The sequence below is a fragment of the Canis aureus genome, chromosome 5 (genome assembly GCF_053574225.1).
Source record: "Canis aureus isolate CA01 chromosome 5, VMU_Caureus_v.1.0, whole genome shotgun sequence".
Lineage (NCBI taxonomy): Eukaryota > Metazoa > Chordata > Mammalia > Carnivora > Canidae > Canis > Canis aureus.
In genome coordinates, this window is record NC_135615.1 from 76,075,634 (window position 1) to 76,103,273 (window position 27,640).

The 27,640-nt window shown below is 50.4% G+C and overlaps 2 protein-coding genes across 12 annotated transcripts in view; one reads left to right on the forward strand and one right to left on the reverse strand.

The window, feature by feature from the left end:
- STPG1 (sperm tail PG-rich repeat containing 1) overlaps positions 1–19,142 on the forward strand; it is a 47,924-nt gene extending 28,782 nt beyond the window's left edge. For all 7 annotated transcript variants that reach the window (XM_077899114.1, XM_077899118.1, XM_077899117.1 and 4 more), the window contains 4 exons: positions 2,976–3,084; positions 7,378–7,543; positions 15,643–15,833; positions 17,992–19,142. In XM_077899114.1, the coding sequence (XP_077755240.1) occupies positions 2,976–3,084; positions 7,378–7,543; positions 15,643–15,833; positions 17,992–18,068 (543 nt within the window). In that variant the 3' untranslated portion in view covers positions 18,069–19,142. The remainder of the gene's footprint in view (positions 1–2,975; positions 3,085–7,377; positions 7,544–15,642; positions 15,834–17,991) is intronic.
- Positions 19,143–23,090: 3,948 nt separating this feature from the next.
- Positions 23,091–27,640, reverse strand: part of GRHL3 (grainyhead like transcription factor 3) — a 34,136-nt gene continuing 29,586 nt past the window's right edge. For all 5 annotated transcript variants that reach the window (XM_077899124.1, XM_077899125.1, XM_077899121.1 and 2 more), the window contains one exon: positions 23,091–24,030. In XM_077899124.1, the coding sequence (XP_077755250.1) occupies positions 23,916–24,030 (115 nt within the window). In that variant the 3' untranslated portion in view covers positions 23,091–23,915. The remainder of the gene's footprint in view (positions 24,031–27,640) is intronic.

A 27,640-nucleotide genomic window follows, 5' to 3' on the forward strand; every position in this document is an offset into this window, starting at 1 on the left:
TAGTCAATGGCTGCTATATTAGAGAGCACAGCTCTAGATAGTCTATGCCTGGGATAACCAGCATCTGAAAATAATGATGATGGTGATGATGGTGATGATGATGATGATGATGATAAGTAGTTTTCAAGGCCTCTGTGCTTTTCTAAGCATTATGTATTCAATACTGTATTTAATATTCACAAGAGTCCACGGAAGTGGGTTATCTTTTTTTTCAATTCACAGAAGAGGAAGCTGAGCTCAGGGAAGGGAAGGGATTTGCCCTAATTTACCCCACTCAAAGGGACTATTTGCATATCAGTGAGCACAGGTGGATGGCTGAGATAGACAGCTGGAAAGTGATCACTCATCATGTTCCAGCCCTGCTGGATCTCCCTTCGTGGATCCTGTGGTTACTCTGTCCTAGACCAGTGATATAGCTTAGATTCTGGTAGGGAACTCAAGACAAAACTGGTAAACAGGCAAGCAAAATCATTACAAACTATGGCCAGCTTTGAGGCAGACAAATAGTTGGAGCCTGAGAGATAGAATATGTGGGGGTTGACAGCATTGTGTACTTTAGATTGGGTGGTCAGAGAAGGCTCTGAGGCTGAGACCCAAGAATTGAAGGAAGAGCCAGAGTTGAGGGAATAGCAGGTGCAAAGGTCCTGGGACAGCAAGCAGCTTGAGCCCTGGGGAACTACAAGGAGGTAGCTGGAGTAGCATTAGCTAGGAGGAAAGGGGATAAGGGGAAACCAGATGGGTAGGCAGGGGGCAGTTCATTCAGGACCCTAAAAGCCCTGGGAGGGATCTTTAATTTGGTTCTCTGTGGGAAGCCTTTGAGAAGGATGACATCATCTGATGTACTTTTTCAACAAGCCCTCTCCAGCAGTCATAAGCAGAATGGACCACAGTGTGGGTAGAGTAGCTTTTGAAAAACTAGTTAGGAAGCTGTTATGCTAACAGGAGAAAGGTCAAGGCCTGGTCCAAGAAACTGATAATGATGGTCCTTGGCCGCTGCACCCTTGCTATTCCTGAGAGAGGTAGTTAGTGTTTCATGCATCTGCTTCCCCAACCTCCTCTGGGTGTCTCCACCTGGCATCGTATGTATCTCCAGTGTCCCACACAGATCCTGGCAATAAATGCTTATGACATTGAAGGAACTATCCCCCGAGGTATGTGGTTGTTAAACTAGAAAAGACCATTTCCCAAGTCAGAGCTCAGACCTTCTGCCAATGCATCCATTTTAAGTGCATGGTTTTTGTGGGTTATTGTTTTCATGTGACTGTGAAAATAATTCATGCTCTTCATAAAATATATCCACGCATTTTAGAGGCTGATGAACCAGAAAAATAGAATTCTCTTATAATTCTGCCCTCTAAAGCAACCCACCATCAAAAACAGGTGCAGTTTCTTTCAGTCTCTTCTTCCCCCCATCCCTACCTTCAGCATTAGGATTACACTATCTGCAGTATATGTGCATTTTCTACTCAACTATATCTTGGATTTTTTTTTCCCATCATGATACAGTAAACCTGCTTCATTTTTTTTTTCAACCTGCCAGTGGAGCTAGCTGACTGTTTTCCTCGTCTAATGGTGAAATCTTCCAGTGACATGCACTCGAAGTATACACAAATGCTCCCTCCTTCAGTTGTTTTTCTGTCTGGATGAGGAATAAGGCTGAAATCGTGTTTTGTCTACAAGAGGCTTTTTTCAGACCTAGAGAACAATGGTTGAGTCAACTGGCAAGAAGCAGAAATGTGATAATCCTGTTAGCCACACTGCAGGCGAGGTCAATCAGGGCCTTTCTTTTGCCTTTGCTTACCTCGATCCCCCACCTCTCTATTTGAATCCTTTTTCCCCATACTGTGTTATTACTTCCTCTCCGGCAACCTGGCTCCTGTCCCTCTGTCCAGTAATTAGCCTCCTCCATCTGATGTTTTTGTTTGCCCTCCCTGCACGCATTCTAGCCATTAGGACCCTGGGAAAAAGCTAAATTCCTCCGCCTTTGTAAACACAAAATCAAAATGCCATCTGCATTTCTTGAGAAACATTTTTTTTGACAAAGGAGTATCTCAGAAAAATCAAACCATCCTGGCCCCAGCAAATAGTTTCACTCATTCAGTAAATATTCTTGGTCACTGCATTCACGATTTTTATTGCATCTTTATCTAATGAATACAAGGGACTGACTGCAAATTGGTATTTAAAACATTTATGATTCACATATAGCAGAAGAATGATCTCAGGGTTCTTTTTCTCTTTTTTTTCCTTCCTCTCTCTCTCCTATTGTTTTTAGAGTGCCAAACATGCTGTATATTGCATGGATCAGTCAAAATTCTTAATTTCTGGTCAGTCCAGAAAAGTCGAGACGAGGGAGTGTTACAGATCTGATCATAATCTTAAATTACATGATGTCCTTGTGAGCCCCAAATCTTGCATTTGTCGGAGGGCTGTTTGAACAGTAAGGAATCAGGGTGGGGATATGTAGGACTAAGTGTCCTGAAAGGAATAAAAGTCATAGAAAAAATAAGGAAAACAATGTGCACAGTCAGTGTTATGGACTTGAAAAAAAGACACTGTCCTATAGGTGATGTCTGTTGACTGCTGGGGTTACCTGATGTGTTTCACGGGTGAGAAACCCCAAGTTCAGAGGAATTGAACAACTTGTACAGGATCACGCCCTGTGTGCGGCAGACACAAGCCTGGCAACCAGCTCTTCCGGGCTCTCTTCCCAGCACCGTCCTCTGTGCCATGTGGGGTGACCAGACCTCTGCTGGCGATCACAAACTCCTGGGCTACTCTGGCTGGGGTGATGGTGAAGGCACGGTCAGGATGCGGGGAGGGTGGGTGGCTTTTCCACTCGTGTCTGTTCATGTTCTGAGGACAGGTTTAAATGTGATATTTTACCCCAATGTGCCACCTGTCCAGACCTGATGACAAAGAAAGGGAAGGTGTCGGACACACCATGCTTGAACTCTCCCTCTTCCTCTTCCCAGGCCTCTGTCTCTTGCTGCAAGCAGAGAAACAACGTCTCTGCCCGAGCCGGGTTTGTGTCCAAAACCCAGAGAGGATTTTTCACTATCCCTGAAACAGGACCTGCCCCAGGTAAGCAGCCACCCTGCACACTGGCCTTGACCTAAGGTTAATGTACCAGAGCTGCTCTGCGGGGCACCATTGCTTCATTGGGAGTCTCTTTGGAAGGAGTTATGCTTTGTGGGGAAAGGGGACATTGGCCAGGTGTTGAACAAAAAGGAGAAAGCTGAGGAGAAGACCTGGTCTCCCTCTTAAGAAGAAGGAGGGCTGCTCTAGAGATGGCCCCCAAAGCAGCCTGTTGGCCTCCTCTTTCATGACCAGACATACCCACTCTGGGCCACCAGATGGGGAAGCAGTTTCTCACCCCAAGTGTGCACATTCGCACGCCCCAGGTGTTGTCACAGGCCACCGGGGGCGCTCAATGCACTACTGAGTGTCCAAATCCTTCCTTTTCTCCTTAGCCTGGAGGTGACTTCACCAACTAGTCACCCAACAGGGGAAGATGGCTCCATTTACTGAGTGCCTACTCCGAGCTAAGCATTTTCCCTGTAGTCCCCACACATCTGTCTTCCTTGGTCTGTACGCTTAGTCCTGTGTTTCAGGTGAGGAGAGGGGGCTCAGGGAGTGGAAGTGGCCTGCTCAGCATCACACAGCGAACGGATGGCAGGCCTAGGCCTAGAGGTGTCTGACTGAGGCCACTGTTGCCCCTGTCAGTCCACAGCAACTTCTGAAACTGCCCCAAGAGCTGGCCAGCAAGTGTCTCCCTCCCCGGGCTGGGAGAAGTATTGCTCTGTCCTCTTCTCTCAGACCTGCTCCCCACTTCCAGCCTCACTGAAAGGTTTCCAGAGGGCCAGGCAATGCTGCAACCTGGCACTCTGGGAGCCCTCATCAGAGCAGACCTTCCCAATGGGTCCCCTCTCCCTCCCCCCAGGGAGTCTTGAGCCGGAGCTGAGGGGAGGAGCAGGGAGGGTTTGCAGGTACAATCACACCTCTTGGAGGCGGGTGTGGATAAAATTGCAGTGCATGTTGGATTTCACCAAATCCAGATTAAAGTTGAGAAGATCAGTCTGAAGCTGAATAACAAAACCAGCCCTAATTAGGAGGCTAAGCCCTGGCTAAAGCTCCCCTGCCTTGCATCATCATAGGCAAAGCCCCACCTTGTTTGTTTATACAGAACAAAGCCCACATCCCTGGAGTTTGGCCTGAGGCCCTGTCAGGGAGCCCCGGGACGTGGGCACCTTCCCAGCCAGCCACAGGTGCCCACTCCTTCCCAGAGGCTCCTCAGGAGCCGCTAGTCCCTTGTAACAGAGCAGGAGGGGAGAGGTGGCCGGTACCCAATTCAGTTAAACTCCTACTGTGTGCCAGGAGCTTTACAGTTCTCATCAAATGATCTCCAAACCCTGTGGAGTGATTGGCCAGCCCGCCATCATGTGCTCAGGGTGAGCTACTACTATTATTGGTCCCCATTTTACAGGCTAAAGTGACACTTACGATGCAGGTAACTGGCCCAGGGTCCCATGGGTGGATTTGCATCCAGGACCCTCCCAAACGCCCACCCAAAACTTGCCTGGGGAACCTGCCTCTCTCCGATAAACAATCAGCTTTGACCTCTCTGAAATAACTCTGGTTGTTTCTTCTCCTGCTGGTGGAAAACAGATGTGGAACTGTGATGGGCATCCCTGCTGGGTCCCTGTCCCAGCTGCTCTGAGGGCCCCTGCCTCAGGGGCTGAGGGCCAAGACTGGCCTATGTTCAACTCTGAGCACAAGGCTCAGCTTCACACATTTGCTGGTGGGATTTTCTAAAGTTTACATTTGCCAAGCACATCACGAATGTCCTCCTCTCTATTTTTCCTTAAAATAAAAAAAGGCTATTAGAATAAGGGGAAGAGCCTCTGTTAAATATGGGTTATAGAAGGGGAATTGCAGTATGAGCTCAACACCATGTGGTCTTCCAGCCACACTCAGGAAAAGACGAGAAGGAAATACACCAGAGCTTACCTTTGGTTCTTGGGTCATAGGAGCATGAGTGCCTTTTTTTTTTTTTTACCTTGCTTCTGCTTTTCAGCATTTGATAATCAAGCATTGCTTTAACCTTCCTGTGGAAGGTTTCTTTCATGAATGAATGTGTGTGTGTGTGTGTGTGTGTGTGTGTATACACACACACACACACACACATTGCAAATGAGATATATATGTGTATATATATGTGTGTGTATATATGTGTATATATGTGTGTATATATGTGTATATATATATGTACACACACACATTCATTCATGAGAGAAAAAGAAACATAATAAAAGAGATGTATACCAATATTACAAAAGCTGCTAACTGGACATTACCTTTTTTTAAACTTAAGCATACATTGGAAACCTCTTTTCATGTTATTAAAAACTTCCTAAGAATATAATTTTTGAAACAGATGTATGGTATTCCATTGCGTGATGGTACCAGACGTTAAGGAACAGATGGCTTCTTTTTTTTTTTTTTAAGATTTTATTTTTTTATTCATGAGACACAGAGAGAGAGAGAGGCAGAGATACAGGCAGAAGGAGAGCAGGGTTCCTGTAGGAAGCCTGATGTGGGACTTGATTCTGGGACTCCAGGATCATGCCCTGAGCCAAAGGCAGGCGTTCAACCCCTGAGCCACCCAGGCGTCCCAACAAATGGCCTCTTATTGGAAATGTAAGTTGTTTTAAACTGGTCACTAATATAGATAAAGAGGCAGCAAACATCCTTGTAGCTCACAGCTTGTGTACAATCAAGATTATGTCCTTATATTAATTGCTTAAAGTGAAATTGGTAAGTCAAAAGTATGTAAAATATTAAAAAAAAATTTTTTTTTCCATATTGGTGACCAAATTGCTCTTCAGCAGAGAGGTAATTTATCCTCCTGCTTCTATGAGGCACCTGTTTCTCTTCACCTTTGCCACCACTGGGTGTAACATTTAAATAGAATCTTGCAAATATGTTTCTTACTAACACCCCGTATTGTTGTTTTCAGTGCTTTTGCAATAGAAAAGTAAGTTTTATTTAGAACAAAACCAATCATACAATGTTTAGAAAACTTGAAATATTTTCCTCATACATAATGCTACCAGTTCTCTGGGTTCCCACCCATTTTTATTTAGAAGTACCCGTTTGTATGTAGAGGTCATCATAGTAGACAGGAACTTTTAGGCATTATTTTCACTCACCTTTATTTTCAAAAACATTGCCATGTGGCTTTATGGTCTTCATATTTATCATGGCCAGGGCTGATGTTCCCCTAGACTGGGCTACTGTTCCCATTGCAGTGCCCCTGGTCTTGGACCTTCAGGCCACTTACCCCTTCTCACACTGCAGCTGCTGCTGTTGTGTGCATCTCTATGCTTAGAGCTTTTCCTGAATGTTGAATAATTTCCTTAATTTCTGAGTAATGGGAAGGCTGGCTGGGTCAAAGGGTCTAGAAATCCTCAAGGCTTTTGCTCAGTACTGCTCTTTGCGCTCCAAAACGCCTACACCCACTGACAGGGCTCCCGGCAATTTAGAGGTGAGATCGCCTCCTCTTCCCCCAGCCAGGGCCATTCTCTTCCTCCTTGAAGCCTTATGCACAGCTAAATTAATGATATTCTCTCACAGTTTCATGAAACAGGGCATGGTGGGAAAGCATGGGCTTTGAAGACGGGAAGCCCTGGGTCCACATAGTAGGTGCTCCACAAATATTCGTTGATTGCAGAGTAGTAACTAAACAACTACTATGTGCCAGGAACTTAAATATTAGTCGACTATCCTAACCACCCTGTTGTTGGTAAAATTATTCTTACCTTATAGAGGAGGAAGCTGAATTTAGTTCCTAGTTAGATGAAATCTTCTTGGCAAATCATCCAGTATCTCCGAGTCTCCATTCCCTCCTCTTTTTTTTTTAAAGATTTTATTTATTTATTCATGAGAAACACCGAGAGAGAGAGAGAGAGAGAGAGAGAGAGAGAGAGAGAGAGGCAGAGACACAGGCAGAGGGAAAAGCAGGCTCCATGCCGGGAGCCTGACGTGGGGCTCGATCCCAGGTCTCCAGGATCACACTCTGGGCTAAAGGCAGCACTAAACTGCTGAGCCACCCGGGCTGCCCCATTTCCTCCTCTTTAGAATGGAGGTGCCAACTACCCATCTAGCTGGGCTGCTGTGAGCATTACGTGAGCTAAGTATATGATGCACATGGCTTATGTTCCCTAAAGGGAGAATGTGGTTTTTAGCCCTTTCTATCAGACTATTGTGGGGTGATATCACTTTGTAGATGCTAAATGTATTCTTAGGCATGAGATACTGCTTTTCATTTACTTGAGAAGAGTTCCTTATTCTGTTTTAAAATGTCTTTCTTCTTAGGGCATTACAATATCAATGAATCCCTTGTGAAGCAGTCGCCAAAGGTATTAATGTCTTGTTTTAAATCAAAAACTGAACGTGGATCACAACTGACATCAACAGGCCCAGGACCTGGTTATTACAACCCCAATGATCACACCAAAATTCTGAAAAAGACTCTTATCCTGTGAGTCCTGATTATTCTGACCATTCTTTTGAAAGGTGGCTCTGGGGAAGGACCCAACATAAGCAGAAGAGGAAGGGGTGTCACTGGTTGGCAGGACAGAGTTCCAGGTTACTCTCCACCCTCATCGACATAGTAGGTGCTCAATAAATACTTACTGAATGCATAATGTTTATTGAGCAACTACTATGTGCCAGGAACTTAAGATCTTACTCAACCATCATAATGACTCTATTGTAAGTATTATTATTCTTACTTCATAGACTAGAAGTGAGGCTGAGGGTTTGCCTGTGTGCACAGCTAACTTGAAATGCCACTGGGAATCAGGCTCAGGACTGTCTGGATCTTTCCACATCCCCCATGATGTTGTGCTATCCTGGCACTGACATTATTCTATTTTTATAACATAAAATCTTTACTGGGGTGGTAGGATATACAGCAGCATGGGGGTGTCAAAGTTTTGTACTGATAGGTTGAAAGTCTAGACATTGGAGTTGGTTGGACCCACTGGATGTGAATTTGAGCTATGCTGTTTTCATGCTGTGTGACCTTGGGCACTGTTCTAAGTCTCTGAGTCTCCATGCTCTCCTCTGTGAAGTAAAGTAGGGATAATTCATGCCTCATAGTGCTGCTTTCAGATTTTATTATATATGTTTGGCATGTAGTAGGTACAAATGGTAATAATATTAACACAAATTTAAAAAGTGAAGATGGGGATTTGTGTTAACATGTTTAATATCCTATGCATTGAATATTACTTTCACCAAACAGGTTCAAGAACTTGCAGGTCTTATTTATTCCTCAGATGGATCTAGAACTTCTAGAACTAACTGTAAGATCAGTCCGTCTGTTGCCATCCAAGACCTCACCCTGTTATAATCCTCTCCAGGCACAATTGGCCACAGTGGGGGGCTGACCAGCAGGGCAGCCCCTCCAGAGAGGTCAGGCAGGTGGCCAGGCTCATACCTATAGCGAATCAGAAGTCCAGGCATCCAGGAGAGGCTGGCAACATTGGGCATGCTCTGACCATCAGCACAGGACAAGGAGATGGGGTGGGGGAGAGGAGCGAGACATGAACCTGCCGAGTTCATGCTGGACCAAGGACTCGGACCTCAGATGGAATCCACTGGGTAAGTCCCTTCTGCCCTTCAGTTCCTGGGGTCTGCAGGTTGACCCCTCACAGGCTCCAGGGCTCAAAACCGGGGCAGGATGGTCTCCAGGAATAGGGTCTCTCTGAAAGGCAGGGACTTCCCACCTCTGGGCTGGCTTAGGGCACACGCACACCACCTTTCCCCTGCTGTGCCAGTGACCAGAGTGGGTTATAGGACAGGCTTTGGAGCTAGCAGAACTGGGTGTGAGTCACAGCTCTGTTCTCTGCAGAGGCTTCTCCTCTCTGAGCCTCAGTTTCCATGTTATTAAGTGGAGATAAGAGTCTTATCTCCTATGGGTTCTGTGAGGGTTAGATGAGAATTTAGTCATGATAGCTGCTGCTATTCTATATCCAATAGGCATGTGAGCATACAGGGTACAACTGCTCTTTGGCATGGCCACTCAGGCCCCTCACTTAAATCTGGAAGCTTCTTCGAGCAAGCAGTGAAAAGGAGAGTGGAGAACACTCAGTGTTGAGCTGCTTCCCCCAGAGAAGTGAGGAATTTGAATTCATTCAGAATTTTCAGCATTTGGCCTTTGCTGAAGTTTGAAGAATGGTTTGAAATAATTCCCATTTTATGACATTTGCATCTGTCAAGTCAATAGGCTCTGTAGGTTTCTGGGTCTGTGTTGGAGGCTGTGGGGGTACTCAGGTGAACAGGGCACCATACATACCTTCAGCTAGGCTCGCCTGGGAACAACTCCAGAGCAGAGCAGAGGCACATGCAACAAAATGCTGAATCATGTGGCCCCAAGGCTGTGTGGCCACATACATCCCTGAGGGCAGTATCTCCAGCTGGGTGCAGGGCAGTGGTGCTGGTGTGTCTGGGGGTGTCTGGGGATCACTGGCTCTCTGTGAAGCTTTGTGAATGACAGATCTTTGGTTAATAAGTCTAGGAAGCACTGTATATGAACCCTCTGCCCCTGGGAATATCACGGTGTACATGGCTCTGAAATGTCCCAAAGTACAGAAACCTATTAAACCCAGTGTCTTTTAAACTTGGGTTCATTCTGGTGAGTAGATAGGCCTCCACTTGGGTTCCCCTGGTGAGTACATAGACCCCCACTTGGGTTCTCCCTGGTAAGTGCGTGGTGCCCTGGTAGGACATTTGCGTTAACTTCCCCCACAATCTGGGGCTGCTCTCAGCACCTGCATGGACCTTATTTCTTTACATGTGAAAGGAGGGGAGGTCTTTCCATTTCTGACACTCCATCACCCCCAGGATTGCTCACCATGTCATTTAGGAATACTTACTGAGGGCAGTGAACATGGAGCCAGCCTGGACTCACAAAGGAGGCCCAAAATACCTATATTTTTAATTGACATGGAAAGGCTACAGCTAAGAAATCTGTAACTGTACTTAAAAAGCAAAAAGATAAAACTCCAGTGTGTCTGAGTTAGTCTAAAGTATCCATCTGTTTATGTGCAATGATGAAGAAATGAGTTAATATAAAGATACAGCTGAATATTGTAGTATTGAGGGCATGTCCAGACTCCAGTCTCTCAAATTGGAGTTCTGTGTCCTCTCCTATGGCCCAGAAGGAAGAGAGGAGAGGAGTAGCTGGGGGCCCACCTGCTGGGATCATCAGGCCCCCGAGAAGGTCCACATTGTTTACCCCCTATCTCCATGTAACTTGTCAAGACTCTATCCATACCAAACCAGAGCACGTTTAACTCTCCAGGGCTGCACAGGGCAGTGGTGGAGAATCTGAGAGTCCTCACGGGGTTTCCTTTTGGCAAGCGCAAGCAACCCAGGTGTCGTGCCCATGTGACATGATGTGAGGCCTGTCCTTATTTGTCTTGAATGGCAAATGCTTGGCTCCTTACTTTTGGGGAGGGTCCCAGCTTGCAAAGGTAATCTTTCGGCTCTGCTTTCTTAAGGATGCAGGAAGAATCAGGAGATATGAATTGTCCCCTAGAATTGTTAGTCTCATGTTACCCACCAACAAAAGTGAAGCCCTGGGAGTTGAGGGCTTGGTGATGTCTGGAAGTGCTCGGGAGGCTAGCAGGGGGCCAGGCATGGGCTTGTCTAGTCTCTACTCTTGTCGCTGGCCCCAGAGCTGAGAACAGGCTGTGGAGGCCATGGGACCTAGTGGACGTGTATAAGCACAGGTTCCAAGTCGGGCCAGGGTTAACCCTCCCACCTTCCTCACTCACCAGCTCTGGGAGCCTGGGAACCCAGGAATTCAAATTCAACCCTGTAAATTGTGAAATGAATGCTTGGTAATGTGCTTGCAAGGATAAAATAAGAAAACCCACAAAACTCATCAGGTCTGGTACCCGGTAAGCTTTCGATACATGGAACTTGTCTTTTTATTGAGGTATGTGATTGGGTCCTTTGTACTCACCTGCTGCTTCTCGAGTGGCCTCCGGAGGGCAGATGCTGTGCTAAGGGCTGGCAGGGTGTTGGGATGACCACTTCTGGGCTCCCTAGCCTAAGAACAGGGCACAGGTGTCCCTTGGCTGTGGCCAGCTTGCCTACTCAAAGCTAAGAGCATTTATCAGGGGGGCTTTAGGAGAGAAGTGAAGTGTCAGCTTCATACTGTCACAGTGATGACTCAGTGAATCAGGGTGAGTCAGGATAAGGACTTTTGGAGATCAAACTGGTCCCTCCCGGGTGCTGCCTTCCACGCACACTCACCAGTAGCGAGGGGAACCGCCCACTGACATCTTTCTAACCCTTGATCTACTTCCTGGAGTTTCTAAGCCACTGGTTTTGCACAGACACGCTGTCCTGCCACAGCCAGAGCTAAAGAATCAAACCTTGTTGGCCCCGCTCCAATTTGGGTAATTATCATGACCCACCTAAAGTTCCCCTGGGATTTTCAATTAGATATGGGATGCTTCTTCCCAAGCGGCTGTAATCTGTCACCCTCTACTCTGTTAAACAGATGCTGCATTCCACCCCAGAGGCAACTGGCTGCCCTTTAATGATGAGAAAAAATTGCCCCTTTATCCCTCCCGACCCTGGGAATCCCTGAGGCAGAGTGAATCGGTGCCTGGGAGTGTCCCGAGGGTCTCGGATGCCTTCCCCGAGTGACCTGCTGAGTCCTCTGAGACATTCATTATTCTTGGGCGATTTGCAAACAGCTCACATTGGGAGCTGCAAACATACTTAATCCAGTTGTGGCCAACTCAGAGCCTTTGATAGATGTTTTCTTTCTATGGGGCAGGACCAGGTTGGCTTTTATAACTGAGCAATGAGGCTCATAAAAGCCCTGGTCACAATGCACTGAGGGCTGCCCCGGGTTTGATCCAGCCAGACCTTTGTGATCTGCCCAGCCCCACCTCACCATGGAGGGAGCAGCCCTAGATGGTGATAAAACTATCAGGTGGGGTTCAGAGGTCTGGGCTCCCCTACTTGCCGCAACCCCTCTGTTTTTCTCTGCAGTTCAGCAAATGTCCTGGGTAATGGTGATGGGACCTCAAAAATGAATCAGATGCAGTCCCTTGGTTTAAAGAACTAGGCACATATAGAATGTTTGAAAACCTAGCATGTTCTATGCAGAGAAAAGAAGAATGGCTTGAAGTTTCGAGGGCCCAGCCACGCTGAGCTGAGAGCTTTCATGGATGTCACCTGGCGTCCTGCTCCCAGCGGCCCTGCAGGGCGGCACTGTTACATGGAGCACAGATGAAGGTGTAGAACAAGGAGTGGCATGCAGGTCCAGCTGACTCTGGAACCCATGCTGCTCTGTGGAAGCCACAGGAAGGGCAGGCGGGGGGCGTTGGTGGTGGTGGTGGTGGAGGCCAAAGAAGTTGCCCTGAAGGATGTGAGAAGTGAAGAATGACCAGAGTTTGCAGGGAATGTAGGTGATCCTGGCAGAAGGAACAGCGCAGGCAAAGGCATGGAGTGGTGGAAGAGTGTTGTGCTGGGGGCTTCTGGAAGGTCACACGGGAGCAAGGGGTGTAGGGGGTTAGGTTGGATTGAGAGGCCATAAATGCGAGCTACTCATTTAGCTTCTCATTGGGGTCTGCGAGGGCCGATGGTCAGAAACAGGTGAACCACCTATAAGTCATGGGCACACTGAAGGGCTGAAGGCGGTCTAGGAGGCTCGGCCGCTGCCTCCTTGTCCCCATTCCTGCCGCACGCAGCTATAGCTCATGCCTCAGCTGTGCTTTGGCACCTGCTGATTCCTCTGCGAGAAATGCCCCCTTATCCACCTGAAGAATTCCTGCTTACTTTTCAGGGCAAATGTTATCTCTTCTAGGGTAGATTTCTGGATTCACTTAATTTGGAATTCCCCACCCCACTCCCACCCCCACCTCTCAGAACAGTGTTTTTGCCTCTATTCTAATATTTCAGGCTTAAAAAGAATAATACAAGCGCCAGTTAACCTTCATAGCAATCCTGGGTGGAAGGTACTATACCCCCATTTCACAGATGAAGGATCTGAGCCGTAGGGAGGCTGAGACTTCGCTGAGGTCACACAGAGAGGGGGGCAGTGCTGAGTCCAACCCGAGTTTGTCCGGGTACAAAGCCTGTACTTCCTTAAGCTGTCACCAGCCATCGCTGTCACTAGCCTTGGGAGCATTCAGGGTCTGTGTCTTATCACAGAACAGTGTGGACCTCCCAGGGTGCCTGGCACATGGTTGCTCTGTAAAGATCCAGAGGGCTGAGCTGCTGGTGCTGAGGCTCTCCTGGGCAAGGATCCTCTAGGCCCTCTCGCCGAGGATCCTGATGAGACAGTGGCCCGGCCTCCTGCAGGCTGTCCCTGGTGAGGAACAGGGACACATCATGGCCGCCTCAGAGAACGGAGCAAGGGGGTGACCCAGACTGATGGGGTGAGGTCATGCGGTGGTTGGCTCATTCCAGCTCCAGCTTCAAGGACTCAAGCCTGTCTCTCAGTGATGCCAGTTCCACACTCATCAAATTTCTGGGGGTGCTTTGAAGGGGTGACACAAGCCAGAACAAGGAGAAGCCAGCTTTATTTCTAAGGGGAGAGGTGGTTGGTCACACACTTTAACCAGTTCTTCCATGTCAGCTGGAGGGGAGGAAAGAGGTAAGGTTGGTTCTCCGTCTCCTGTGGGCACCTTTGTTCTAAATATAAGCTATAAGCAACCAGGCCAGCTGTTCCTCCCATCAGAAGATGTGAGGCTCAAGCAGATTTACAAGGACTTTCAACGGCCTCCTCTGGCAGTGGGAGTGGCCAGCCAGCCTCGGGGTGACTGTGTGAGGGGGCCCCCTAGCCTCTGGGGCCACGCAGCAGGCAGTGCCTGGCACGACCATCATGTTAACAACAGCTACTTTTATTGAGCATTTAATGTGGGCTGGCGCGGCACTAGGTGTCTTCTTTGCTCCATTCAGCGACTCCCTTACAAAGAGGGGGACCTGCCTGAGGTCTCGCAGCCGGCAAGTGGGATGACTGGAATTCAGGTGCAGGTCTGTATGACTCGAAATCTCAAAAACTCCCCTCTGCCATGGTGCCTTCCCCAAATTGCCAGGCCCTTGAGACTCGAGTTCTGGTGCTGGCATTACCACTCCTTTGCTCGGTGACGTTGGGTGACTGGCTTTCTGTCTCTGGGCACTAAGTGCTTTAGCACAATAAGGAGGTTGGATAAGACATCTCTAGGTCCCCTTTAGCTCTCTGAGTTTAAAAATGCCTTTGCTTCCAAAGGTATCGGCCAAAGGGCCGCAGAGTACCAGCAGCCAGGAATCCCAGTCCCCTCTTCTGTGTTGGCTTCAAACTGGGGTGAGCCATTTGTGGCTATTCAGTGCTCCGAGAACTTTCCCTTTCCTTTGGTGAAAGACCAAGGAGCTTCAGGTGTGAGGTGGGAGTGAGCAGCCCTTTTATTGCATGGCCAGAGAGGAGTGTGATTCCCATAACAATCCCAGAATTCCCTGGGCAAACAGGGGACCTCTTTTTTTTTTTTTTTTCCATGATTTTCTTTATTTATTTGAGAGAGAGAGAAAGGGAGAGGGAGGGGCAGAGGGAGAAACAGACTCCCCACTGAGCAGGGAGCCTGATGTGGGACTTGATCCCAGGACCCCAGGATCATGACCTGAGCCAAAGGCAGATGCTTAAGTGACTGAGCCACCCAGGAGCCCCCACCAGTGGACCTCTTTATCCATGGCCTGGTGGATGGTCACAGCTGGAAGGGACCCTAGACAATATCGTGTCCAATCTCCTCATTTTGCAGATGGGGAGACTGAGGCCCAGAGTGAATTAGCAATGGAGCTATAGCTCCACTATGGATTCCATTTATCTTTCATTTATCCTCTCAATCTGGGATGTAAAAGACTCCCTTTCCTGATGGGCAGAGATAAGCCTAAAAAGGAACAATTGCAACAGAAGCGATAGGGGAGAGGGCTCTTGATTTCCAACCAAAATCTTTCCCCTCCCACATCCTACCTTGCCAGGAAGATATGTAGTGGGATTCTGAAATGTCAATGCTGGCATGGTCTTTGGAGATCTTTGGAGATCCACTGGTCTTGGGATGACAAATCTCTGGAATTTGGGGTGCCTCGTCCCATTTCCTGGCTATGGCAGACGTCACAAGCGGATCACCCATATGGCTCTTCCCATAAAGCCCACGTGAGGCCGGAGTCCTTTACATGGAGCTCCAGCCAGGCCCTACCCCGTGGTCGGAGCTGGCACACGTCTGCCGTTTCTGATCAGCTCAGCACCATCCTCCACAGCAGCGCGTACCGTGTCCTCACTGTGCGGGGCCCTGCCCTGACCACTGCTTTAGGGGCATCATCTCACTGAACCCTGACAGCGAGCCTGTGAGGTTAAGTACTTTTAAAAGCAACTTTGTGCAGAAGAGAAAAGTGAGGGCCAGGGCCCCCCGACTCACTAGCAGTGGAGCCAGGGCTCTGCCCACGTCTCCCGGTGCCCTGTCCCGTCCTTGGGCAGACAGCTCGGGGCAGGGCAGGTCTTGACTTGGTCTCAAAACAACCATCTCCCCCATGGACTGCTGTAGTGCTAACTTCACATTTTGTCTTTCTCTGAAGGAAAAACCCCATCCTGACCTTCTCTGCGCAGCCTCTGCCCCTGCCCCCAAAGCCACCGCTCCCAGGACCTGGTCAGTACGAGATCGTGGACTACGAGGGGCCGCCCAGGCACTTCATCTCCAGTGCGTCCTTCGTGTCCAACACCGGCCGGTGGACGGCAGCCCCGTCCCAGGCAGGCCTGCCGGGCCCAGGTCAGAGGATTGTTTTTAAATGATCGTAAAAACCAAATTTGGAATTGTTTGTCATTCCCGGGCCATCAAATGTCACTGATTTATGGGCTGTTTGCCAAACAGGGTACAGAGGTTAGAGTCCATCTGGAAGACATTTAAGCTTGCACTTTCAGGGTATGAAAGGGGTTTTTTTGTTTTTTGTTTTTTTTTAAGGTGGAAGGGCTCTTAGAGTTAATCCAGGCCAGGGATTCGTGGCTAATAATCGTGGCGTCCAAGCTCCAGAGGGAGGCTGTGGCCCTGAAATTGCCTGCAGACTTGGAGCACGAAGATACTAATTTTGGGAGAAAGAGGCCATAGCTTTTGTCAGATTGTCCAACAATTCCACGTTCTTAGAAATGTTTAAATCACTGGCCTGATCTGGCCAAATCACTTCACAGCTGGGGAGGGCCTGGAGAACAGGATGCGCACTGAGCGGCGGTGGGAGCAGCAGCAGAGCAAAGCACCAGGCCGTTTCCCCTCCGTGCCCCATTGTCATGAAACACGCCAGGGCCGGTTCACTAGAGCAGCCCCTGTGAGCCTTCTAGTTCCACAGCCTTTTTTTTTTTTTTTTTTTTTTTTTTTTATGATAGTCACACACACACACAGAGAAAGAGAGGCAGAGACACAGGCAGAGGGAGAAGCAGGCTCCATGCACCGGGAGCCCGACGTGGGATTCGATCCCGGGTCTCCAGGATCGCGCCCTGGGCCAAAGGCAGGCGCCAAACCGCTGCGCCACCCAGGGATCCCTTCCACAGCCTTTTTACAGATGGCTAAGGTCATCTGTAAAGGCCATCCCCCAAGGTGGGACCCTGTCACCTCTAGGACCTCCCCGAAAGCTGATAGCACGAGGACCTACTGCAGTGGGTCCTCTCTGTGTTCCCGACCTCTCTGGAGCTCTCTCAGAGCCCCTTAGCTATTTGCCACCCCCTGTGACATTGGCCTGAGCTGGTGGCGCTGGGGACTGACAGGTGTGCTTGCAGGCAGGCCGTGGAGGAGGAGGAGGAAGGCTGAGCCGAGCTGGCTGCCGGGTCTGTTTAATTCCATCTTTCAGGGAGCACTTGATGCTCCCACCCTGGAGAGACAAAGGTGACTTAGCTTGGTGCCTACCCCCCGAGGTGTCCGTCTGGCAGGGGAGATACCTTCCGCTCCAAACATACAGGTGAATAAAATGTAAGGTGGACAGGCCAGAGAAAGTCATTGTGACAGCTTCGGCCTTGGAAATGTATAAATGGTCATTAGGTCAAGAGGGCTGCAGAGGCCTGGGGTCGCCTGGTCAGGCTTGGTTGGGCAAATGTGCTAAGGTTCCATTTAAGTGGTGGGCTCCAGGAGGCCGGGCGACCAGTGAGCATCCTTGTCTGACCCTGTTGGGCCCAGGCCCCAAGGAGCTTTTCCTGAGTGTCCTCTCCGTGCTGCACACAGGGGCAGGCCAATTCTTGCTGCCGCGGTCACCTGCACCAAGGTGGGCTTCCCTAAGGGGTGGCCTGGGGATAAGCCACATGCAAACATCTGCCTTCTTGGCTTCCAGTGAGTACACATCCGCCTGGACTGCCAAGAGCTCCCATTAGCCTGGACCTTCATTAACCAAGTCAGTATCAGCCTGAGTGTTTCTACTCACCCCTATATGGTCCTGGCAGCTGGTGTCCTAGAGAATGTGCCTGCAGTCATCATGGCTTTCATTTTTCTGGAAATTTGCCGCCACCACCACCCTCCAGCTTTTTTTAAGTAGGCTCCATGTCCAATGTGGGGCTTGAACTCATCACCCGGAGATCAAGAGCTCAAGGCTCTATCAGCTGAGCCAGCCAGGCACCCCTTCTGGAAATTTCTGAACTCAATGAAAACACAACCCACCAAACTGACACCTTGCTTCATTAAAAGTATCGCTTTACTCAATATTTTTTTCAAATCTGATAGGAAGCTCTTTTGTAAATTTTCTTCTGTTAAAGAAGTTACAGGGAGTTAAATAAGGTTGGAAACCAGAGACCTGCCTTGGCCAGGCCAGTCCCTCTCTTCCTCCCTACTTGTAAGATATAGGGGCTGGGACAGGAGTGGCCCTGGCATTCCCAGCTCTGATCTAGAATGCCAGGGGCTTGAGCAACTGGCCTTTTCACTCTTAATACTGTCTCTGTCTCTCTCTCCACAGCCACCTACAGGCCAGAATTCCCCGGAAAGCAGTCCTTTCTCTACAATGAGGACAAGAAATGGATCCCAGTGTTGTAGGGACCTCACACAAGCTCAAGGAGAGCCCTGGCCACCAGCCGCCCTACCCAGGCTTCCCAAGACGTTCATTCAGAGATGCCCATTTTGTACGTGACAGATGGCTCCCCCGGGCCGCTCTGCCCCCTGCCCCTGCCCCCAGCTGGTGTAGAGCTGGGCTCCTGCATTTGTCCTTGTCTTGAGCTGCCTCCTAGAGACTGGACCTCCATTTCTACTGCTTCCAGCAGTTTCCTGAGCAGAACTGAGAAGCGGACAGAGCCTCCCTTGGTTACCTCACCACGCACCTGTCCCTGCTGGCTTCCACAGGCCTCCCCACAGATGTGAGGGGCTTCTGAAGCTCAGACTCCACGGAGATGTTGGCCAATGGCAGATCCCCCATCTAGAAGCCTGGTACTGAGCCATGGGGTCCAGAAAGCACCTGCAGGATGGACCACATGGGCCTGCAGCCCAAGCATGTTCTGGTCCTTCGGCCTTGACTTCCAGACTTCCCCTGGAGTTCAGGAGCTGGGAAGGCCCAGAAGTGCCTGTGACAGACACGAAGGGGCCACCTGGGCCCTTGCTCCCAGCTAAGCCTTCAGATCTCACATTTGGGAAGAGCATGGCAGGTAGTCACCGTGGTCACGTGTGTTCATTTCCCACCTTCGAGAGAGGCCACCACGTCCGTTCTGTGGCTCGGTATTCCACAGCACAGGTGGGCAGGAGTCTGCTGGAGCCCGGGTCCTGGATCAGTGATTCTGAGGGGCAGGGAGGCCACGCACTGCTTGGCACTTGCATGTTCTTTCTTTCACGGGGACGCCCCTGTCCCCAGGCCTGGCCTCTGTCTCCTCCCAGACCTCCTGCTCCAGTGTGACACAGTCTTTAGTGGATCTTTTCTGGCCTGCCAAATCAGTTTCCTCCTGGCAAGAGGAAGAGATTCACAAAAAACCAGGGGGGCTAAGGGCCTTCCCATCAGAAGGGCCGCTGGCTGGCCCTCCCTTTGGGGATGGATGGGTGAGGAAGAGGGAGAGAAAAGAATAGAATATCATATCCAATTAAACAATTCTTGCAAAAAAAAAATAATTCTTGCATTGTGAAAAAGCTGGCCTTTTAGTGACCCTCAGATCCCTGGGAGTACCTGCTGCTGGGGGTGAGTGGGAGGCGGCCTGGAGTACCTGGTGAGAACGATGCAAGGCTGAACCTTGAGGCAGGACACTGCGCGCTCCCATCCTGTTAGGTCAGCAGCTTCTCTTCGAAGGAAAAGAGTCAGATTCAAATTCCAGGGCCCAAGGGCAACTCTTCCAGGAGCTGGGTAGGGAGGTCAGGCAGGGGTGGGGTGTGGGAGCTGCAGCTGCTCGGCTAACGGGCATCCAACAAGCTGCAGCCAGCTGTCGCCAGATCTGCAGAGTTTCAACAGAATCCTGGAAGTCTTTAAAATGTGCAATCTATTGGTTTGAGACGTTGACAACCATCTTGCAACTTGAAATCTTTCGTTGGGGCTAATGGAAACTTGTGCTGGCCATCCATTGTCCAGTTGGGTTGTAGACATTCTGGAAGACCCTTTCGAGGTTGGCACTTGAAGCTGTACCTTTCTTTGACCCCAGACTCTTGACAATGGGGCCAGACCCCAACGCCTTGGTTTCTCTGTCCCTCTGGCCCTGGGGGACCTTTAGGGGACCATTGGGCTAGAAGCTGCCATCCCTGGAGTGTCTGTGGGCAGAGGCTGAGAAATGTATCGGAAAACAAGACAGGCCTCTCCTCTCCCCTCGGGTAGCTGGGCTGAGCACCAGCAGGTAAAGATCATCTCTCTCTAGAGGAGCCCCCCCAGCTGCAGTCAAGAAAGAGGGGGGGCTCTGGGATAAGAATGGCAGGGTTGCCCGTGGCCAGTCTGAATCCACGTTCTGTCAAAGACATGACTAGAGCTGAGGCCCTGAGCTCAGAGGGTCTGTCTTGACCACGTCTAGCCTCTCTTAAGGTGTCATGAGCTGCTTACAGCTCTGTCCGACCCTGGCCGTATATAGGGATCACCTTGGGGGCTGTTATAGAGATAGCCTGCCCAGGCCCCAAACCTCAGAGTCCCGATTTAATTGAAGTGAGGTAGGGTCTGGGCATTAGTGTCCGTATTAAAGTTCTCAGCATGATGATAAGGTGTCTAGTTAGGGTTAGGGTACCCTGATAGCTTAATAAAGTATTTGTCAAATTCTTTTTTTTTTTTATTTATTTATTTATTTATGATAGTCACAGAGAGAGAGAGAGAGAGAGAGAGAGGCAGAGACACAGACAGAGGGAGAAGCAGGCTCCATGCACTGGGAGCCTGATGTGGGATTCGATCCCGGGTCTCCAGGATCGCGCCCTGGGCCAAAGGCAGGCGCCAAACCGCTGCGCCACCCAGGGATCCCGTATTTGTCAAATTCTAATGTGCATGCAAATCACTTAGATATCTGGTTATAGAAGGTAGATCCTATAGGTCTGGGGCGAGACCTGAGGATCTGCATTTAATTTTCTTTTCTTAAAAAATTGAGATATAATTGACATATAACAGTGTATTAGTTTTAGGTGTAAGCATTTCTAACAAGCTCCCAGGCGATCCCGATGCTGCTGGTCCACGGACCACATTTAGGGTAGCGAGGGTCTAATAAATACAGTTAACTGCTCAACTCTGGCCTTCCGTTTGTTCGCTCATCTGCTGTTTGCCTATATGCCCTCCTCCCTCCTCCTGATTCCCTCACTCATCCCTCACACCTGCTTTCCTCCTTCATCCCTCCCTCCCCCACTGGCTACTTGTCTTCTAGGGAAGAGCCACCAGGCAGGGGGTGCCCTCGCCACCCGCTGACAGCCACCTTTCCAAAGTGACTCCTGTTTGGAAAGGACTTACCTTCACTCCTCTCCCCTTTGACTCTTGGGAGTGAAAGATGGTCCTTGCATGGCAGCTGTCAGGCTGAGGGGGTACCCTTGTCCCTTGACTTCTCTGAGGGTGGAGCTCTCCTTGAGGCCCAAATGGCCTTTGTAGGCATTGACAGCCCTGGTCCCCTCACATGGTGCTTTGCTGAGCAGAGCTGAGCCCTGGTGCCCTTACTGCAGCTGCTGAATGTGCGGCGGGTGTGGAGCTGCCTGGCTCCCTTCCCGAACTCCGCAGCAGGATTTGCGTGGATACTGATTCCTTGTGTGCAGCAACCCAGCCAGACACGAACAGGTGACACAGGCTTCAAGGCCTGTGTAATTATGGCCTCTCTAGAGCAGTGGTTCTCGACCTTGACCTCACACTGTAATCACGGGAGGTGGGGGTGGTGCTTTAAAAAGTTCTGAGGTCTGTCTGGGTCCACCTCCAGAAATTCTGACTTAAATGCTCTAGGGTGGGGGTGCCTGGCTGGCTCAGGGGGCAGAGCATGTGATGCTTGGTCTCAGGGTCATGAGTTCGAGCCCCACATCGGGTGTAGAGCTTCCTTAAAAATAAATAAAAATTTAAAAAATCAATAAATGCTCCAGGGGTGGGGTTTGGGCAGTAGAGAAAGGGGTAAAAGCTGCTCAGGTGATTCCAAGGTGCAAACCAGGGTGGAGAAGCACCACCTGCCTGCTTCCCAGCCGCTTTGGGGAGGGGAGCTGGCGGGAAGCTCAAGAAGGAAGGAAATGAACAGAAGCTGAGCACCTCTGGCGTGCCTGGCGTGTGCTGACACTCTGCACACGCTGCCATTCCACCCTCACACATCACCCTGCTCTGGCATCCTGGGCGATGTCACAGCCGTAGTGAGGCTGGAACGGACGCAGCCGCCCTGGATGCCTGTAGGGTCCCTGGGGCCCTGCCACGCAAGCCCTCTTGGCGTCTGAGGCCGAAGGAGACGTCAGCACTACTGATCCTGGCTTCAAATTTTAGTATTTTGTTCATAGTGGACTTTTTTTTTTTTGGGAGGGGGGCTTTATTTAAAACACACACACACAAACACACACACACACTGCATCAATTTCTCTTGATTACTAAGCTCTTTGATGCCTCCTAATGTTTGTGCCTGAGGCTAGGGCTTCAGTGGCCTGACCCTAGCCCTGGCCCTGACTCCAGGCCATTGGCGGGAATTGGGACCACTGGCTCTTGACTGTGAGAGCTGAGAGGCCTTTGGAGGCATCTGTGGTTTCCAGATGTTTTAAAAATTTTGTTCAAATGAAAGCTTATGGGAAACCCTAATGGGTAAAAGGGGAAAAGCAGATCTGCCTAATGACTGAAGGTGGGAGGGTCTCCCAGGGGCTGCAGCTGTCCCTTCCCCCAGGTCCAGGCGGCCTTTGACACCCACCCATCAGCTCTGGTGCTCTAAGGATGGTCGGTACAGAGACCTGTGAGGATCCATGCCCCTCATTCACAGCTGAAGAAACAGGCCTAGAGGTGGTGGTGTGCTAGGAGGGGGGCAAAGGAAGGGAAGGAGGGGAAGGATGGAAGGAAGGACAGACAGATGGAAGGAAGGAAGGAAGGAAGGAAGGAAGGAAGGAAGGAAGGAAGGAAAGGAAGGAAGGAAGAAAGGAAGGGTGGACAGATGCTCTGATTTGCTCCCTAGAAGAAATAAAGGCCCGGGTCTGTAGTAGCCGTTAATTTCTGGGGTGTAACTACTCCCCCATGATGTCACTGAATGCCGAGCTGGAAAGAGATGGGAGCACCCACTTCTGGGAGCTGCTGAGTCAGCGGCAGGGCAACTGACTTGGCCCAGCACGTGGGGGCAGAGTTGGCCCAAGAACCCAGGTCACGTGGCTCCCAGCCTTGGGCTCTGCCTACTGGCCCCAGCTGTGAGGTCCTTGGCAAGGCCATCCTGGACCTTTTCCAGGACTTCTCTGTCTCTCTAGTCAATGACCCTAAGGTCATAACATTCGGCCCGTGGGACAGTGCAAGACCGAGATCTTAGCGTCAGGATTCCACTGCCTTCCAGGGGGCACCGCTGCTTCTCGGGTGCCCGGTACGCACCACCAGCCTTCGGGTCCAGGGTTAACCACCTACAAGACAGAAGGAAGCAGGCCTCGTCTGCTTTCACCCTCTCTTCTGGGAAGACTTTCACAAAAGGAACAAGTGTAGTATTTGAAGCAATACATAGGTAGAATTTTATTACTAAATACCATGTGAGTATACAAAATGCATAATTGAATAACAGCTAAAAAAAAAAATAACAGTCCAAGCATGTGAAATACACGTTTTTTTTGAAATGATAAAAATGTATCCATGAAAAATATAAAATGTTGCATGTATATACAATATATACTTATATATATATAACATAAATGGAAATTGTAAATAAGAAATGTGTACATCAGCAAACAGGCACAGTTGTTTTATACAGCAGCCACTTTGTTCCAATCAATGAGCATTATTATTTACACCTTGTATTGACAAAATCCACGAGAGAGTTTCCACTATGGTGACATTTAAAAATCGTTTGCACTGAAAATCAAAGTTAATTGAGCAACAATATAAGGAATCCTCAGTCTGAAGTTGATAGAAGAATCAAGAATGGAAGCTGAACAAGATTCAAGGCAGCTTTGGGAAAGAGGATGAAGAGCCAACCGGGAGATGTGCAGAAAGAATGGGGTCTTCCGAGAAGGAGACAGGCCATGGGGATGTGAACCAACATGACACTCTCACTAGCTGGGCAGGCACCGGCAGGAAATCCAGTGTAGATTCAAGCATGAGTTGGGGTTCAGATCGGGACACTTCCCAGGTCCCTCCCTGACCGTAGCATCTGTGGGTTTGCAATATGAGGGCCTCCTCCCTCAGGGAGGACATTCAAGTAACAGCACTGAGGCATGAGGAGACGTTGTGTGTGGTATGGCATGGGGCCACTTCCCAGAGGGCTCCTTGCCTGGGCCGGCCCCAGGGGGTCTGAGGGCATGGATGCCCGGGCCTCACAGCTCCTTAAGGATGATCTGGATCTTGCCGTCAAGCTCCCCCATGTCCAGCAGGAAGGCGACATGGTTGCTGTAGTGTTGAATGATGTTGTTGTCCATGTTGACCAAGATCCTGGAAGAGAAGAGGAGATATGTCTAGAACGTGGCCAGGCCTCTGGGTGACAAGGATGATAGTACTGGTTCCTACCTATCGGGTGCGCACAACATGGCAGGCACCTCTCGGACTTTCTCCTGACCGTCCTAACAGCAGAGGTGGGTATTCACTGCCCCACTTATGGTGGAGGGAGTGGCCACCAAGGGGCCGAGCCACTCCTCCAACCACGGCCTCTCTACTGCAGCAGACTGACTGGGAGGGACGCAGTACTCCTCGGCCCCTAGGCCAGATGGGACTCGGACACAACGTGAGAGTTCAAGTGCAAGAGGCACGGTGGGTGGACCAGTGTGGCCTGGGTTCAGTAGGAGGCTGCGATGTGTCACTCAGGTGTGCCTGCCTGAGCCAGAGGCAGGTGCCACCTGAGTCTCTGCTCTCGTGCACCCCCACGAAGTGGAAACCTCACGGATAGCACAAGACACATGAGGGGCTCGGCTCTCTCCCCCCTACACCCTTCAGGCTAGGACCTGGGCCAACCTGAGACGGACAGGGCCTCCATGCTGCAGCCCTCCGCAGAGCGTCCTATCACTGTGAGGGCCTCCCTGGCCCGACCACACCAGCTGTCCCTTTGTAACGGAGTTGGCGGTCCTCATCCATCCACCCCACTAGCGTTTACTGAGGCCTCTCTGTGTGCAGGGTCTTGCTCCACACAGAGATCCTAGAGGATGCCCTACATGCCTTCCATGAGTCCGTAATCTAGTAGGGCCTGGGAAAAGAAATCTTTAGAACCCTGTTACTCCAGTTGGTAGATGGAAAAGCTGAGCTTCAGAGAAGCAGAGTCATTTGCCTGAGGTCACACAGTTTATAGATGGCAGAGCTGGGACTTGAGTCTAGACTTTTGTCTCTTTCCACTGTACCGTTTTTTAGAAAGAAAAACAAAAACTCCCTATAAATATGAGTTAGGAAGTGGCCTATATGAGAAAGGCAAAAGCCAGGTCTGGGGGAGAGTTTGGATGGGGGCGAGATTGTTTCAAGTAGGGCAGGAATGGGGGGCTGCAGATCTCAGGCTACCGCTCCCAGCAGGCAGCCATCTGCTTTCCAGGGGGACCCCTGGGGAGGCAGTAGGCTTGTCCCTGCCATCCCCCAGGTCCAGAGGACGGAGACCTTGCAGAAGCAGGGAGCCTAAGCCTACGGCCTATGTCCGGCCATCTGTACAGTGGCTTCCAGATGCTGCTGCTTTGTGGAAGGAGGTCTGGGCTCAGGCTCCCAGGCCAGGGTGCTGACAGCCAGGGTCTGATTACAGGCTCCCACTTCCTCGGGTCCCATCAGCGGTTCCTTCATCTCACAGAGGGATCTTTGTCTGGGGGCTGCAGGCTGGGAACAGATCCGAGGAGATCAGGGCTGGGCCAGAGGGGTGAGTGCTCTGTCAGTGGCCAGGTTTCCATTTGTTTCCGACAGTAGTAGTTACGGGGCGTCTCTAGGTGCCAGGCAGTGTGTGCCTTACATGCAGGAACTTGACGGCTGCCTCCCCCCCCACTCCCCAGCGGGGCTCCCAGTGGGCCAGGGTGCACACCTCCACACAAGGTATCTCAGACAAGCCCATAGACCCCTTCCCCCCGCAGAGTTCAGTGACAACTGGGCCAGAGAGGCAGAGCTGGTGGGGAACCAGTGTCCCAGAATGTGGGCCTCTTGTCACTTGCCAGCTTCTAGCTGTCTTCTGTCCTGGTTTGCCCCAAACCCTTGGCCAGCTGCCAGCAAAACAGTGTATTTGTTCATCTTTCAAGCACTCAATGGTGCTTGTAAAGCTGATTCTATCTACCTTTGTCCAGAGGACTTTCAGGAGGGTTCTGTGAAAATAAACTAGGCCATGATTAGAATTCTCTGTTCCTCAGCAGAGGAGTCAGACACGGAGGGACATGGCAAATGAGCCTCGCCTCTCCTCTCCCAAAAGGTTTTTTTGCAGACTCTTCTCATTTAAGTACCTCAGATTGATTCTAGGCCCGAGGTCTTCATGGTACAGGCTGTGTATGAGCTATAGGGTGCCTCTGAAGGGCTACTGAGTGATGGCCTGGGCCATGGGGCTAGGCAAATAAAAGGCCTTTATTTGCACATTGCTTAGCAGTTAGAGGAAGAAGCAGGAGGCAAGATAAAATAGTGGGTGCATGCACAGGCTTTAGGCAGGCTGGGATTCCTTCTGCTAGTTACTAGCTGTGACCCTGGGACCAACTCTGAATGCCAGTTTCCTCATCTACAGAAATACAGATAATCATACCAAACTCAAAGGTCAATGAGATGATGCCTGGAAGTCATTTATTTAGTCCAGCACCTGGTACATAGTGAGTGCTCCACACATGAGAGCTATTAAAATTAGGATTTTTTTTTTTTTTTAATTAGGATTTAAAGAGCCGTAGGGGCTTAAGGGAAAGCTCTGCAACTTTGCCAGTGGGGCTGGGGCATCCTTGTATGCACTCCCCTCCAAATCTCAATCTCTCTCTCTCTCTCTCTCTCACACACACACACACACTCACACACACACACACACACACACACACACACACACACACACACAATCTCCCAGCCCCTCAGCCCAGCCTGTGGTGGGATCTGTCAGGGAGGCTGGCCACAGACTGGGCTGCAGCCAGCGGGGGGCACGGGCACTAGTCCGCAGGGGAACTGGGGCTGGGCCTGTCTGGGCAAAGCAGAGCCTGCCCTCTGCCATGAGGTGGATTCTGCTCCAGAGAGCTTGTGAGCCCCAGTTTAAAACCGAAACTTGGAAGAAAAAAAACACACACACAAAAACCTAGACACTCACAATCAAAACCAAACGAGTCCTTTCCCAGGGTCTACAGGACTGTACAGCTTCCCCCTCCCCTGGCCCTTCTGTGGGAGGTTGGGTGGGAACCAAAGAGGAGGGAGGGTGGGAGGCCAGCCCCTGGGCCTGACTGGATGGGGCCTCAGCCTGGGTACAAAACCTGCCTGGCGTTGCAGAGCCTTCTAAAGAAAGGAAAGCCCACAGACAGTAGCCACGAGGTGATGTCTGAGCACCTTCCAGGGCCCACGAGTAAATGTAGCTGGAGTTACATTGTCCAGAGCAGGAGGACAGGCTCTGAGCTGCGGTGGGGGGCTAGGAGGCCGGGGGGCTGGGAGTGGGGCCTCCAGGCAGGGAATAGTGCTGACAATTCCTTACACTAGGCTGGGCAGGGACTTCTGTGAACGCCCAGCTCATTGTCTCTGAGCTGGGGGGGACTGAGTGTGGGGGCAGTCACCATGTGGCCCCCTGTACCCCCCTTGCCCAGGCTCTCCTGGGCAGGTAGCAAAGGGCGCTGTGGTGTTGAGCACTAATCCCCAGCAGCCCACAGTAGGTGCCACACTGCCCAGCCTTCGGGAAGGTAAAGCTTCAGCCCCTCCTGCCTCATGCAGATCCACCGGTGAAGGCCTATGCAGCATCTCAGCTGGGTTCCCTCAAAACCACACCCAGTCACCGCACCCTTTCCAGACTCATTGCCAGCCACTCCCTCCTTGGGCCCTGACTCGGCCAGTAGCAGCAGCATTGCTGGGCCCTTCTGCCTCCCTGCCTTTACTGTGCTGCTCCTGCCCCTGAATATTGCTTAGCCCCTCTGAGCCTCAGTTT